At 41.3% G+C, this 16,049-nt stretch overlaps 1 protein-coding gene across 15 annotated transcripts in view; it reads right to left on the reverse strand.

Moving 5' to 3' along the window:
• The window catches only part of TRIM5 (tripartite motif containing 5), a 19,930-nt gene extending 4,537 nt beyond the window's left edge, over positions 1–15,393 (reverse strand). For 5 of the 15 annotated variants that reach the window (XR_011388241.1, XR_011388234.1, XM_070072926.1 and 2 more), the window contains exons 1-7: positions 15,265–15,388; positions 11,649–12,129; positions 10,966–11,061; positions 10,441–10,671; positions 1,626–1,732; positions 303–403; positions 16–42 (exon numbers count right to left, since the gene is read on the reverse strand). Coding sequence is in view for 10 of the 15 variants with exons in the window: in XM_070072926.1 (XP_069929027.1) it covers positions 16–42; positions 303–403; positions 1,626–1,732; positions 10,441–10,671; positions 10,966–11,061; positions 11,649–12,068 (982 nt within the window). In the remaining 5 variants the exon portion in view is untranslated. 15 annotated transcript variants of the gene reach the window in all.
• Between the last annotated feature and the right edge of the window lie 656 nt (positions 15,394–16,049).

The raw sequence follows: 16,049 nt of genomic DNA on the forward strand, positions 1-16,049 counted from the left end.
GTGATGTACACTTACCCCAATAGCGCTGGGCATGTCTCAGGTCTGAAATGATAAAAATCATAGTACTGAATATAAGCAAATAAGACAGCACTGAAATCTATTTCTTCACCAGATTAGGGGAAGGAGAGAGGACAACGGTAGGACAGTGAACCAGGACCTTGTGGTTCCCCATTAAATAGGACCACATTACCACACAACGTGCATCCTCCCTTGTCTCTTCAATACATATCTACGAACTGTACCCGCTTTCCCACTTAGTATCTCCTCATCCACAGCCAGACACTGGATCTAGCTCTCCTAACCTTGAAACATCTGCATTGTCCTTTTCAGCTCATGAATTTGAAATGATTTCCTTTCTTTCTCAGGAAAAGTTTTTGGCTTCTTCAAGGTGAAGGTCTCAGTCCTAAAATGCAAAAAGACAAAATTGACCTCCACACCTCTGACCCTGTGTTCCCCTAACATCAGCTTCTTATCATTTTACTCCACTAATGCACTGGAATCCTCTCTAAGGGGGTTCTTGAGAAGGGAGAGGGTAGAATCCTGCCAGAAGGAATTTTCTGATGTTCACTTTTCCATCTATTTTGCCTGTGTGAACCTGAACAGATCTGGACCTCTCAGAAGCAATTTCTTCTTTCTAAAATGAAATAATTAAATTCACCCTCTGCATATCCTAGACTCATAGAGGAAGATGCAATTATAGACCTGAAAATGAAAATGAAGTCAAACTTTGTTACCTTATAAAGTATTTAATATGTGGTAGAATCAATGCCTTGGGTAGAGGTTCCAAGGGAGATAGAAAGTGAGGTTGTAGAAACTGATTCCTGGAAGTTTGAGACATATCAAATGTGGCTTCCTATCTGGGGATTCCGAAGATCTTCAAAGACTGTTCAAAAAACAGCCTGGCCCTCAGACAACACCTGAGATCCCAGACTATCTGGGTGAAAATTACAAACACCTCACAAAGGACATATTACAAACAGCAAAGTAATACTAGTCTGAGTTCCATGTGTTTGGAAGGAGTTTGATTTTACAAAGGTTTAGACATCAAAATGACACCTTTCCACACTCTTTGAAAGTATCTGACAACTAAGATGGATCAAGTGTTTGTATGAGGGAACGAAAGCATTGTTCCAAGAGATTCAAATCTGTTTTTGAATATCTAAATAGAACCACGAAGAAGGACCTGATCATTTCTATTGCCAGAGGGGAAAAAATATGCAAGAACTGTCTCACTGGACATTATGGGTACTTAGCAGACAAAAACGATACACGCCCTCCAGAATATTATTTTTATGTACATAAACAGATCTAGTTGAAGGAACAGAGGGTAAATTCCATAGTGATATCACAGGGGTCTGACACTAATATATCTTATCCCTAATATCAATACTGACAGCAAACCTGTGACTTCCACAACTCAAATTCTCGACCATAGAATCTTGTCTGTTCCATGTAGTTGCAGAACAGTCAATCTGAGAATTATCATCAGAAATTTGGGATATCATGACATATAAATTTCCCCACCCTGGGTCTTTTTTTTCTATATGAATATTAAATAATTCTAATGGCTACAAATCTCTTCTCACAGCATCACAGGACCATCCCTGGATTCACACAACACGTACCTGTAAATGATGTCATTCACATCCTGAGGAGAACAGAAAAAAACATGAGTAATAATAGGCATCCCTTGCTTGCAATGCTTCATCACATCCCAATAGCCCTTGATGTGCTGAAAATGGACATGGTCCCAGTGTGAAAGAGAAGTAATTATAAGACTCAAGATAATCACCTCAGCAGGTTCATGTAAGGTTGTCAGTTTCCCAAAATATAGAAAAACTACATATCAACACATAATATCTGCCCGTCTGTGTCTGCTACCCATACTTAGAAATCGCAGGTTCTTCCCTTAGCCTCTCTCCTCAGGACAGTCACACACTTGATCTAACTCTTTAAATATCTGTAGCAGGGGGCAGCATTGTGCTGTAGTGGGCAAAGCCACCACCTGTGAAGCTGGCATCCAGTATGGGTGCCAGTTCATGTCTGGGCTGCTCAGTTTCCCATTCAGATCCCTAATAGTGGCCTGAGAAAAGAAATGGAAAATGGCCCAAGTGTCTTGGCCTCTGCCAACCCTGTGGGAGACCAGGACGGACCTCCTGGCTTCAGCCTGGTCCAGCCCTGGCCATTGCAGCCATCTGAGGAGTGACCCAGCATATGGAAGATCTAACTCTCTGTCTCTCCTAACTCTTTCAAATAAATGTTTTTTTTTGTTGTTGTTGTTGTTTTAATACGTGGTAGAATCAGATTATAAACTGAAGTTGTGGTACAGCAGGTTAAGCTGCCCCTTGAGACAATGACAACTGATACTGGAGACTCAGTTCCTAAGTCCCAGTTGTTCTGCTTCCAATTCAGCTCCCTGTAAAAGTGCCTTGGAGTGCAGAGGGTGATGACCCAAACCTTGGACTCCTGTGATCCATGTGGAAGACCCAGATGAAGTTCCAACTTCTGACTTTGGTCTGGCTCAACTCCAGCCATTGCAACCATTTGGAGAGTGTTCCAGAACATGGAAAATCTATTTTTCTGTTTGTCTCTCCCTCCTTCTCTCTGTCACTCTGCCTTTCAAATAAGTAATAAACATTTAAAAAAAAATAGAAACCGCTTTGACCCTTGTGTTCAGCAAGTGGCTTCTGTTATCTGAGGATTGGAAAAAGCAAAGAAGAAATCCACATTTTCCCTCACAAATGTGTGACTACCCATGTAATTATTTAAATAATCTATAGTTCTTTCATTTATTCAACATACATGAAAACTGATGCACCATGCTAGGCTTTAGAGAGTCATCAATGAGTAAATAATAGTTCTCAAATCAAACAGGTACAGGTTTGTCTTGAGCTTCTCTCTTCCTATATTATAAACTAACCATAATTGATCTTACCCACCTCCTTAAATTCAAATATACATATGTGCACTCAATTTCCAATTCTCTGTTTTTACTCAGATTTGCCACTTAAATACAATTGATATATTTACTAATAAAGAAGCCATAAGGTCCAACAACTCAGGATATGTAACACCAGTCATAAGTCTTCTCTTCTACCCCACTGTCTAGAATTTTGCCAATATCACTTTGTCAGTGTCCTAAAAAGGACAGGTCAGATGAGTCTATATTCTTAATGTTTTTCAGCCACTTACTCTTCTTTACCATTGCACATCCTGTTTTACCTGTTTGGAAAGACATGTGTCAATATAATTGATCTTTTCCTCCAATTAAAAGTTTTCTCTAAAAACTAAGGCAAAACCCAGGCCTACACATACACATAAACACACACACACACACCTAAAAACATATGGTTTTTCTATTATGTTGCCTTCACATAAACCAAAAAAGACTAAATTAAATGGCAAAAAGAACTTTGGAGAGGGTAATTGTAACTTTAGCTATACTTCAATTTTTCAGCTCAAAACTTGTCATCCAGATTTGGTCTACATTCTACTGCAAATTCTATTTATTTACTTTATTCACAATACCTGAAGGACATGCAAGAATGAATTCTTCTTATATAAACCCATCACAGAACTTCTAAGTTTTGACAAAAAGTTCTGAGCTTTCCTATTTTTCTGTATTAACTCAGATGTCCATCCTAAAAGCATCACTGTGTTATTGCTGTAAAAAAAAGAATAACATATACCAATTTAAGTTGGGCTAAATGACATATAGTCCTGGCCAGGCTAAAGATGGACACACATGAATAGGAAAGCTGAAAGAACACAACAGATCTGAAAATGACTTGAACTTTGAATTCACTCCTGTGTCCAAACACTGATGCAATGGTAGAGGGCAGAAGTCTTCCTATGTTGAAGGGCCTGAGTATTTGTATCATTTCTCTTCAGCCTAGAATTTAATCAGAGATACACTGGCACACCTGGGAAATATAAGATACTATTCTTTAAAATTACACTTCATGTTTATTTAAACTCAGCAGTGACACCTGCAGCCCTGGAAAAAAATTAACTAAATGTGGAGGCCGGTACTGTGGCATAGGGCATAAGGCTGCCACCTGTAGTGCCGGCATCTCATATGGATGCCGGTTCAAATCACAGCTGTTCCATTTCTGATCCAACTCTATGCTGTGGCTGTGGCCTGGGACAGCAGTAGAAGATGGTCCAAGTCCTTGGGTCCCTGTGCCCGTGTAGAAGACCCCAAGAAAGCTCCTGGCCCCTGGCTTCGGATCAGCACAGCTCCGGCCATTGTGGCAATCTGGGGAGTGAACCAGCAGATGGAAGACCTCTCTCTCTCTTTTTCTCAGCCTCTGCCTTTCTGTAATTCTGCCTTTCAAATAAATAAATAAATCTTTTAAAAAAAAAAGGTAACTAAATGTAAAAATAAAAACAAACTTCTTGGAAGGAACAAATAAGAATATAGAGAAAGGGGCCGTCGCTGTGGCGCAGCAGGTTAAAGCCCTGGCCTGAAGCGCCGGTATCCCATGTGGGCGCCAGTTCGAGTCCTGGCTACTTCACTTCCCATCCAGCTCTCTGCTATGGCCTGGGAAAGCAGTAGAAGATGGCCCAGGTCCTTGGGCCCCTGCACCCGTGTGGGAGACCCAGAAGAAACTCCTGGCTCCTGGCTTCAGATCGGCACAGTTCCAGCCGTTGCGGCCATCTGGGGAGTGAACCAGAAGATGGAAAACCTATCTCTCTGTCTCTATCTCTCTCTGTAACTTTGTCTTTCAAATAAGTAAAATAAATCTTTAAAAAAATACAGAGAAAGAACATAATACCATAAAAATGTGTTTAACAACTAAAATTTATGAAACATACAAAGAAACAAGAAAATAAGGCCTATACTTATGGGAAAAATACCAAACAAAAGTACAAAATATCGGGGCCGTGCTGTGGTGTAGTGGGTAAAGCTGCTGCCTGCAGTGCTGGCATCCCACATGGGTTAGAGTCCTGGCTGCTCCACTTCCTGTCTAGCTCTCTGCTATGGCCTCAGACAGCAGTAGAAGATGGTTCAAGGCCTTGGGCCTTGCACCTGTGTGGGAGACCCGGAAGAAGCTCCTGGCTCCTAGTTTCGGATCGGTGCAGCTCCAGCCACTGCAGCCAGTTGGGGAATGAACCAGCAGATGGAAGACTTCTCTCTCTCTCTGTTTCACTCTGACTTTCAAATAAATAAATCTTTAAAAAAAAAAAAAAAAAAAAAAAAAAAAAAAAAAACCTACAAAATATCTCCAAGTGACCACAGATGTCAAAGTTAGGACATCAAGATTTCAAAGGAACTATTGTAATTAGGTTAAAATAAGAGAATTCAGATTGAGGCATAAAGCATGAAAACAATGATTCAGAGACAGAGACAATCCTGAGTGCCAGCGTTGTGGTGCAGCAGGTTAAGCTGCTGTTTCAGGCACTGGCATCCCACACTGAAGTCCCAGCTCGAGTCCTGGCTGCTTGGCTTTCAATCCAGCTGCCTGCTAGCTGCCTGCAGTGGAAGTGAAAGATGGTCCAAGTACTTGGGCCTCTGTCACACACAGGAGAGACCCAGATGGAATTTCTAGCTCCTGGCTTCAGTCTGGCTCAGCATCTGTTGCTGTGACCATTTGCAGAGTGAATCAGTGGATGGAAATCTCTCTCTCTCTCTCTCTGTGTTTCTCTCCCACCTCCACACACACTGTCACTCTGCCTTTTGGTAAATAAGTAAATAAATCTTTTAAAAAATAGAGAATCACAGTAGGGAGGTAAAAATGATTAAAAATCAAAAATCCTGAAATTTTAAGTAAAATAACAAATATGAAACACTGCCTAGAATAGCTCAATAGCAGACAAAAAAATCATTGAACTTTAAGCTGCATCAATAAACACATTTTGAAGAACAGAGGAAAGAAAGATTTAAAAAATTGACAAGAATTTGAGACATGTGAGATGACATCAAATGTACCAACACACCTGTAGTAGGTGGTCCAGAAGAGATGGAAAAAAAAAAAAAAAACTAGGAACAGACTTTAAAACTTCTGTAAAAACAATAATACACTCACTTAAGCTCCATGAGTCCCAAGTCAAATAGGAAATCCACATGCAAATACAATATATATAAACTTTTTTTTTTGACAGGCAGAGTTAGACAGTGAGAGAGACAGAGAGAAAGGTCTTCCTTCCGTTGGTTCACCCCCAAATGGCCGCCACAGCCAGGGCGCCGCACCCATCCGAAGCCAGGAGCCAGGTACTTCCTCCTGGTCTCCCACGCAGGTGCAGGGCCCAAGCACTTGGGCCATCTTCCACTGCCTTCCTGGGCCACAGCAGAGAGCTGGACTGGAAGAGGAGCAACTGGGACAGAACTGGTGCCCCAACCAGGACTAGAACCCAGAGTCCCAGTGCCTCAGGCAGAGGATTAGCCTAGTGAGCCACGGCGCCAGCTAATATATAAACTTTTAACAGCTAAAATAAAAGAATTTTCTTAAAGCAGTAAGAGTAAAACCAATCATCTCTTAAAGAATGCTATTGAAATTATGAATGGCTGACTTCTCATTTGAAACACTAGAGATCAGAAAGGACTAGATTGACACATTGAAAGGATGGAAAGAAAAAAATCATCAATCCAGAATTCCATATAAAGCAATAAGCCTGTTCAGAAATGCAGAAAAAGTACATATTTATTGTAAGATAAACACTGAATTTGCTGCTAGCATGTGAATCTTTTTTTTTTTTTTTAAGATTTATTCATTTATTTGAAAGTCAGAGTTTCACAGAGAGGAGAAGCAGTGAGAAGAGAGGTCTCCCCAACTGGCCGCAAGGGCCGGAGCTGTGCCAATCCGAAGCCAGGAGCCAGGAGCTTCTTCCAGGTCTCCCACACAGATGCAGGGGCCCCAAGGACTTAGGCCATCTTCTACTGCTTTCCCAGGCCATAGCAGAGAGCTGGATGGGAAGTGAAGCAGCTGGGACTCAAACCGGCGCCCATATGGGATACCGGCGCTTCAAGCCAGGGCTTTAACCTGCTGCGCCACAGTGCCGGCCTAGCATGTGTATCTTAAAATGATATTTTCTAAAGGTTATTCCATCAGGAAGAAAATTTCTCCAAAGAGTGATTCCAATTCATAGAATTAAAAACTATAAAGTATTTTAATATAAAAGCCTCTTTATTTTCTAATTTATTTTCCTAATAAATTTAAAAGACAAACTAACACAAGATTTAAATACAGTATTGATAGGTTTATGACATTTGTTTATGATCCATATAAATATATGACAAGAAAAACACAAAGGGTAAGGAAAGAAGAAAAATAATATCAAAGGCAAGTTTCAGTATTTTACAGGAATGAAGTTGGTATTAATCTGAAGTACACGGACAGGATATGGTAGTTGAAGATATAGAGAAAAAGGAACACTTGCTCACTGTTGGTGGCAAAATAGATTAGTACAGCCATTCTAGAAAACAATATGGAAATTACCATTTGATCTACTCTTATGGATATATTGAAAGGCTATGAAATAAGCCATGTCCAAGTGCTATTATTTATGCAGCATTATTCACAGTAGTCCAGATAAGGAATTAAGATGAGTATATATTGATGGATGAAAGGATAAAGAAAATATGGTATATGTGCAAAAATGGAAAACTATTCTGCCTTTTAAAAGGAAGGATGGTGGTGGGTATTTGGCACAGTGATTCAGTTGCCTCTTAGAACACCTACATCCCGTATTGGAGTCGCTGGTTGAGGTTCTGGCTCTTCTTTTTCTGATTCTGCTTCCTGCTAATGTGTCTTGGGAGATAACAAAACAGATGATGGTTCAACTCCCAGGTTCCCTGCCATCCACATGAGAGATCTGAATGGAGTTTCAAGCTCATTAACTTTGGCTTGGCCCAGCCCCAGCTGTGGCAGACATTTGGGAAGTGGACCATTGTATGGAAGATCTCTATTTCTCTGTCTCTTGGCCTTTCAAATAAAATTAAAATTAATTAGTTAAAAATGTTAATTAAAAAGATAAAAAGGAAGGAAATATTATCACTTGTAACAGTGTGAATGAACTTGGGAGACTTCATGTTAAGTGAAAAAGCCAGGCATATAAAGGCAAATATTACATGACCTTTCTCATATGTAGAACATAAAATAGTCAATCACTTAACTATTTAAAATGTAAAAAAAGATGATATCCTAGAAGTAGAGAGAGAAAGAAGGGTTTCCTGGGGCTGTAGAACAGGGTGAACCAGGCAGATATTGTCAAAAGGTACACAATTTCAATTAGATAGAGGGACAGTCTTCAAGAGAACTATTACACAAAATGATGTCTACAGTTAAAACATTTTGTATTTTAGAAAATTGCAGAGTAGATTTTAAGTGTTCTCACCACACAAAAAAATTATAAGATTGTGATGCAATACATATGTTAATTAGCTCTCTTTAGCCGTTTCACAATGTAAATAATTGTAAATATTTTGGGAGTGGCTATCTGGCCTAAAGGTTAAGGCATTGGTGATGATGCTCACATCCCACACTGGAGTGCCTGAGTTCCACACCCAGTACTCTATCCTGAGTGAAATGTCTTTCTAATTGGACCTTAGGGAGCAGCAATATGACTCTAGTAATTGGGTTCCTGACACCACTGGAGATTTCGATTGAGATGTTGGCTCCTGCTTTTGCCCTAACCAAGTTGTGGGCATTTGAGTACTGAATCAGTGGACGGGTACTGTCTCTTTTTGTCTCTTTCTCTCTGTCTCTCAAATAAATTTTAGAAACTAGCATTTTCTACGTGATCGATATTTTATCAGTATGTGTATTTATTTATTAAAATGAATAGTTAACAAAATAAAAAATAAAAATTACAGGCTGGCATGGTGGGTTCAACTGACGCTTGCTACATCAGCATCCCATACTGCAGTGCCTGTTCTAATCTTAGATACTCCAATTCCCATCTAGCTGCCTGCTTATGTGCCTGGAAGGCAGCAGAAGATGATCCAAGTACTTGGGACCCTGCCATCCCTATGGGAAACCCCAATGGAGTTCCTGGTTTCTGGCTTCAACCAGGCCCAGATTTGGCTGTTTGGACATTTTTAGGGTCAACCAGCAGATGATGGAAGACTCTCTCTCTCTCTGTCTTTACCTCTCTCTCTGTCACTCTGCCTTTCATATCAATAAATAACTTTTTTTAAATGAAAGAGATCATAAAGAATTTTTATCACTTTAGACCTATAAATTTGAAAACTTAGATGAAATGAACAAATTCCAGAGGTATATTTTGCCAAAAATTGACTTAAGAAGTATAGAAAATTCAAATAAATCTAATGCTAGTAGAAAACAATTTAAATTTTATACCATTCCAAAAAGAAGAAAAAAGGCAAACAGAGAAGGTTTTACTAGTGAATTCCACTAAATATTTACAGAAGAAATAAAGCCAGTTTGCAATTTTTTTTTAGGAAACCAAGAAAGTGGGGAAAAGTCTGTACTCATTCTACAAGGTCAAAAAATAAAAATCCTTCTTAAAATTCAGAGTGTAATTTATCTTACCAGTGACTAAGCTGAATGCTGAAAAGGTGCCTAATGGTAGATCACAGAGCATAGGTGCCTTTAAAATATCACTGAACAGGAACAGGTGTTTAGTATGGTAGTTAAGACATTTTGATTCCTAGTTCCAAACACTAACTCCAGCTTCCTATCAATGTAGACCCTGAGATGCAGCAGAAATGGCTCAAGTAATTGGGTTCCTGCCACCCTTGTAAGAGAACTAAATTGAATTCCCAGTCTTGTCTTTGTCCTGACCAAGTTCTGAGCTTTGTGGATGTTGGGGGAGTGAACCAATGGATAGGGGCTTTCTCAATTTCTCTTTCTTATTCTTTGCCTCTCAACTAAGTAAAACGTTAAAATTTTTTAAAAGATTTATTTATTTATTATTTTAAAGGCAGAGTTACAGAGAGGCAGAGACAGAGAAAGAGACAGAGAGATCGTCCACCTGCTGGTTCACTCCCCAAATGACCGCAACAGCCAGAGCTGGCTGATCCGATGCGAGGAGCCAGGAGCTTCTTACAGGTCTCCCACATGGGTGCAGAGGCCCAAGGACTTGGGCCATCCTCCACTGCTTTCACAAGCCATAGCAGAGAGCTGGATTGGAAGTGGAGCAGCCGGGTACCAGCTGCCAGCACTGCACGCAGCGGCTTTCTCCACTATGCTATGGCACCGGTCCCAAAACTTTAAAATTTTTTGAAAAATCACTGGATACAGTGGATTTTTCTCTCCAATGTCAAATTTTTCACTGTATTTGATACATTCATAAAAATGTAATTTCCCTTGCTATTCATAATGCAATTATTCCTATAGCCTCTGAAGTTCATTCTGTGCAGTACTTTAGAACCCTAAAACTTTAATGCTACTAACAGAAGGAACACAGAAACACAGAAAAAAAGCAAATATCTTCATTTTCCCTGAATGCTGGATATTGAGACTTTACAAGTCTTACCTGCAGCATCTCAATTGTTGGTCTCTGCAAGCAATTCTCCAAGTCTGAGATGTGATTTTGTATAACCTGGCTCTGCTGGATCAGCTCATGCTTGGACTCTTCCATACTCTTCAGAATATGCCCCTTCTCTTCCTCCAGCTTCTGCAGTTCATCCTGCTCCTCAGAATCCAGAATGTCTTTCAGATGTTTAAACTCTGCTTGAATATTCTGTCTCTCTTTCTGCAGTTGATTCTTCAGGAATGGGAATAGAGAGAGGCATTCAGAAGGGATACAGAAGCAGAGGAACAATTCTTATAAAAGCCTATTTTTCCTATTACTTCCCTTTTGTAATGTCCTTTTGGTAGTATTACCAAGGCCAACCCTAACCCAAAATGGGATGTCTGCATGTGGCTTAGCTTTAAGACAGTTTTCCAGGACACTCACAGGGACTAATAAAATAACTTCTTGACTTATCAACTATCAAGAAAATAAAGTTAGAGAGGTCCGTAATTTCTGGCTAACTCCCTGAAAAGTATCTCCTCTTGCCTTCCAGGAAGTTATCTCCTGTTGGATGCCAGCTTTCAACTTCTCAGCTTCTTCCTGCTTTGTCATCAGGTTGTTCAGAGCGCTCTGCAGCTTCTCCTGTGAGAAAGGAATCAGAGCAGTCAGGCTAGGAGCTTTCTCAGCGCCTGGCTGGAGGATAAACATGGAAGAAATCAAGCTCATGTCAGAAAAGCCTGGAGTTTACCGTGACTGTGAGAGCGGCAGTCAGAATCTCTGAGCTGGAAGAAAACTCGAGGTGGTAAATGTGTTCTTTAAGGCTCAGGCAACAGAAGTCACCATCCCCTTCCCAAGACTTCTCTGACTATTTTTTTTTTCATAGAAGAAAAAATTGATCTTGTAACAAAGAATGACCTTATATCTCAGCTCACCCATTACTCTCCTGCTAAAAAGAACAGGCAAAGCTTTTCTCAAGAACCAAATCTCTGCACAAAAAGCATAAGGTATAAAAATATTTACTCCTGTCCGAGAGTCTGAGTTCTAGGCTTATCTCCTATAACTGCATGGAGTGCACAAAATGGCCATTAGGCCTTGGAAGGTAAGCACATGATAAAGAGAAATTTGTGTAGGCCTCAGTTCTGCGTTGACAGAATAAGCAAAATGCAGAGTAGACATTTCCCATGAAGTATCATCTCCTGCCCTGTGTTCCCTCCTTGCTAATCTCTTACCTGGTACTCCTGGGCGACCTCCTCCATGAGGAATGTGTGGTGACCACGATGCTCCTGAGAACGCTCACAAAGCCAGCAGATGACCTTTCCATCCTCCTTGCAAAACAGTAGGAGTTTCTCTCCATGGCGTGCACAATGCTCTTGCTTTTGCCCCTCTTCTGAGCTCAACTTGATCTCATTGATCTTCTCTACTATGTTGGCCACATGTCGATTAGGACGCAGGTTCTCAAGTTGGTAACCGATTCGGCACACAGGACACCTGCTCTCCATTTCCTTGGCTATCATGGATTCATAGTTTGCAGTAATGCAGGCTTGGCAGAAGCTGTGGCCACAGTCTATGCTCAGGGGTTCTACTAGGAGCTCCAGGCAGATGGGGCAGGTCACCTCCTCCTTCATATTCGCTAAGATTGCTGAAGCCATAGAAATCAGCTCTCTGCTCCTACCTGTTCTGGTTTCAGAGGTTCCTTTTGCTCACAGATTTCTGCAAGACAAGGAAGATTAAAAGAGAAGAATAAGAAAGGAAGCTGGAAGGGACACTGATTATGTAAAAATCAAGGATGGGCCAAGACCAAATTACTGAAAGAAAAGAAATAAGGAAAGCAATGTGGTGACTTGGTAAATAGGGATTTTCAAACAATTAAAAGCACTTACTCTTAGCTCATGTCACATGACAAAGTCCATCCATGTAGTGATTGTAATTGTCCCTTATTTTTACTGAAAGGGAGAGACACTGAGGCTTTTCCTACCCAGACTTTGAGTGATCTGTCATCTATCCTTGCCTTTTCTTCCCCAAGCCAAAAACACCTTCTCAGTATTAAAAGCATTAAACCACTTATACTTCAGAGCTTTTAAACTTGCTCTTCTCTCATCATGGAATACTCTCTTTGGTATCAGTCTGACTCATTCTTATACACTGGCAAAATCATTCATGTTCTCTTATTAGAAAGAGCTACTCTGGGCACCTTGTCTACAGTATATGTTTTGGTTACATACATTTACAATAATTTATTTTATTATCACACTATAAATAGCACTATATATACATTTTTGTATACATGGTGAGAGCAAATCCTTTTACCAGTTGGGTAAATTTAGATACTAAGCAACTTCCAAAAATCATTTATCTTTAATATACCGAACTGAGATAAATTTAATACATTCATGGTCCTCCTTCAGAAGCTGCTCCTCTATCCCACAGAGTTAATCAGACAATTAGGGAAAACTGCATGTGCTCATACATATACACAATCAGTACTCCGAAAAACAGGAGTATGGAAGTATTTTTCTAGATTCCGGGAAGTGTTTTAGGAGATTTGGGAGATTCTTGTGTTTGTATATATGGGGGTTTCACCTTGGCCTGGAAATTTGCCAGACATTGACAGCACCCTAAAAGTATGTATAGATGTGGTAGCTGGGGAAGGAGATGACACAGATATACTCATGTGATCACATTAGTCAGAAATTTGAAAAATATAATCCCAGAAGAAATGGATAGCAGTCTTTAGCAAGTCTTAAAATATTAGATGTGCTCATTTGACACATATATGATGGATTCATACACCAGCAACTACACTAATATCCAAAACCATAAAGGTGAGCCTAAATGATACATAGTGAATAAGCAGGCAGTTAGTTAGGTCTAAGTGAGCTGAAATCATTGCAAGTTCTGCAATACAGTGCCATCTCTTTCTCATTTCTTTCATCTCTTCCACATAAATAAGTAAATCTTAAAAAAAAGAAAAAAGGAATGGAAGAAGTGAGTTTTCTGTCAAACGTGCAGACATTGTAAGGTCCGGGTTTCGGCACCAATGTAAGGTCGCCAGAAAACACACCAAACACCCGAATAAGGGAAAGGGCTTATTGGGGAAAACCCAGCAGGCCGGAGGGAAAGGGTGAGGAAGGAAAAAAAGAGAGAAGGAGAGCCTAAGAGAGGAGAGAGAGAGAGGAGAGGAGCTAGCGAGGAGAGAAGAGAGAGAAGAGACCGAGCAAGCGCGAGCCGAGAGAGAGTGTAAGAGAGGAGAGAGCCCCCTGTTCAGGAGCAGGTCCTTTTAAAACTTTGCCAAAGGGCGGGCAGGGAAGCAGCAGCAGGGAATCTCATCAGGATGGGGGTAGAGCTTGACAAAGGTGGTTGGGCCATGTGGCCACCTGGCTTCCAGCAATGGCGGCGGGGGCTAGAGCCTAGGATGGTGTCACGGTGTAGATCGCGCCAAACATCAACATAGAGACATAAGAAATATGAAAAAGCCCGAAAGGGATACAGTAATTCTCCAGCGTCTGACCCAAAGAAATGGCAGTCAACTAATTTCCTGAGAAGAAATTCAAAATAATGATTTGAAGGAAGCTTAACAAGCTGCAAAGAATACCAAGAGACAATTCAGCAAGATCAGGGAAACAATGAGCAATCTGTTCCTCCAACAAGGGAGAAACAAACTCTTTCCCAGACAAATGCTGAGGCAGTTCATCACCACCAGACTTTTCTTCCAAGAAATGTTGACTAGTTTTCAAACTGAAACAAAAAAACATGAATTAAGCTACCTGGCTCCTTGCTCTGAGCTTTGCAAATAAATATCTACTTTCTTTCACCAACCAGATGTGGGTGATTGACTTCCTGCACATACAGTGAGCAGACTCAGGTTTGGGGATGCATTTAGCAACACTGCTAACTAAATTTTCGAAGTTGTGCTGCAACAAAAGTAATAACTACAGTAATTTGTTAAGGGTTATGTCAGGCAAATAATTAGTTTATTTCCACATGGCTATCACCGTGTCTCCTCATCCCTGATCCCAGATGAAACAAAGGTGTATTATGGGAAACTGGGCATACTGGATAGGTAATGGGGCAGATTTACAACACAGGGCTGGCAGAAATTCTGATTCTAGCTCACCTATTCCTACTGAATCTTCCTGCCTAGTTCCCCCATATGAGAAACAAAGAAAATCATTACGTAATTCCTTAAGAAGATAAAACAACTGTAAATTATATGTAGCTAATACTGGAGCACCCCAAGCAAGAGCGTGAGAGGCCAGAGCGCGCCTCCGGGGTCCCCTGCACCTCGCCCTATCACCTCAGGCATAGGGCGGCGCCCCTCCGCCCCCCATTCTCTCTGGCTCTCACAGGGTAGCCTGCGAGGTAGCCAGGCGACACCAAGCCTGAACAGGGGCCAAGGGTCTGAAATTGATCTGTTGAGTCATGCAGAAATACTACCCGATTATCCTGACAGGCATTAAACTGTTAAGTTTTTCGAAGACCTCTCCCTTGCCCCTGTTTGGGGGAGGGGCTGCCTGCCTCTGGAAGAGGATTCTGACTCTCTGGCAAGGTGCAATTCAAAGTTACCGAACGGGAAGGATGTGTGGGAGAGGCTCAGCCTGAGATTCGAACCTCTTTTAAGGCTGCCTCTCTGCTCTTCTGAGGATCAGTCAGGGCTCACAACCGGAAGCCGCCAAGTGAATGTCCCTTCCTCCCTTCAGAGTAGCTCTCGGGAAATCAAACTCACCCAGGCAAACCCAGTTTCCCAACCTCTGCCCTCAACACACCCTCAGACACCAGTGGAGAAGCTGGGATTCTGTGGAGAAGGGTGGAAGGCAGGCCGGGGCAGTGTGGTCAGGATTTACTCACCAGAGGCCTAGTCTCCCCAGAGGAGCTCCCACCGAGGAACCCAGGAACCCCAAGAAATGAAACTAAAACCCTTGGGGGAGGGGCAGGAAGGGAAGCGAAACTACAGACCAATGGGTTGTCTCCGTGGGTCCTTGAGAGAGCCAGGCAGCCGGCTGCAGCTGTGCCTTTCACAGGAAGAGAGGTAGAAAAACAAAGGCGCCCCCACTTAACCCTTTTTTGTCATGGGCCTCAGTGTCATTACTATGCTGCTTCTCCTGGCATCTCCCCGTATTAACCAAGGTTATAATTAGAAGAACGAAGTTCTACTATTCTGTTGCAAATAGGGTGATAACTGTGGATAACAATATCAGGCTGTATATATTTTTAAAAAGCTAGAGTGGATTTTGATGTTTTCACACAGAATGATGAATATGTTTAAGGAGATATTGTTCCCCTGATTTGAACATTGCACGATATATTCAGAAAGTCTCCCTTGGAATTAGGATCATTCATATGGAGACAATAGTAGTCCCTGAGTTTGAAACAGAATGCATGAGAAACCCATTGGGAGAACCAGTTAGGCTGCTGCTGCCACTTATACTATAATAAGTAGTTTCATCTCCTAAGTAGTTTCATCTCCTACTCCACATGGTACCCCCAAAACTGAAGGGTTTTGTTTGTTTGCTTGTTTTAAGATTCATTTATTTGTTTGAAAGGCAGAGTTACAGAGAGGTCTTCCATCCACTGGTTCACTCCCCAGATGGCCGCAACAGCTGGAGCTGGACTGATCCGAAGCCAGGATCCAG

Source organism: Oryctolagus cuniculus, chromosome 1, assembly GCF_964237555.1.
Source record: "Oryctolagus cuniculus chromosome 1, mOryCun1.1, whole genome shotgun sequence".
In the NCBI taxonomy this organism is placed as follows: domain Eukaryota; kingdom Metazoa; phylum Chordata; class Mammalia; order Lagomorpha; family Leporidae; genus Oryctolagus; species Oryctolagus cuniculus.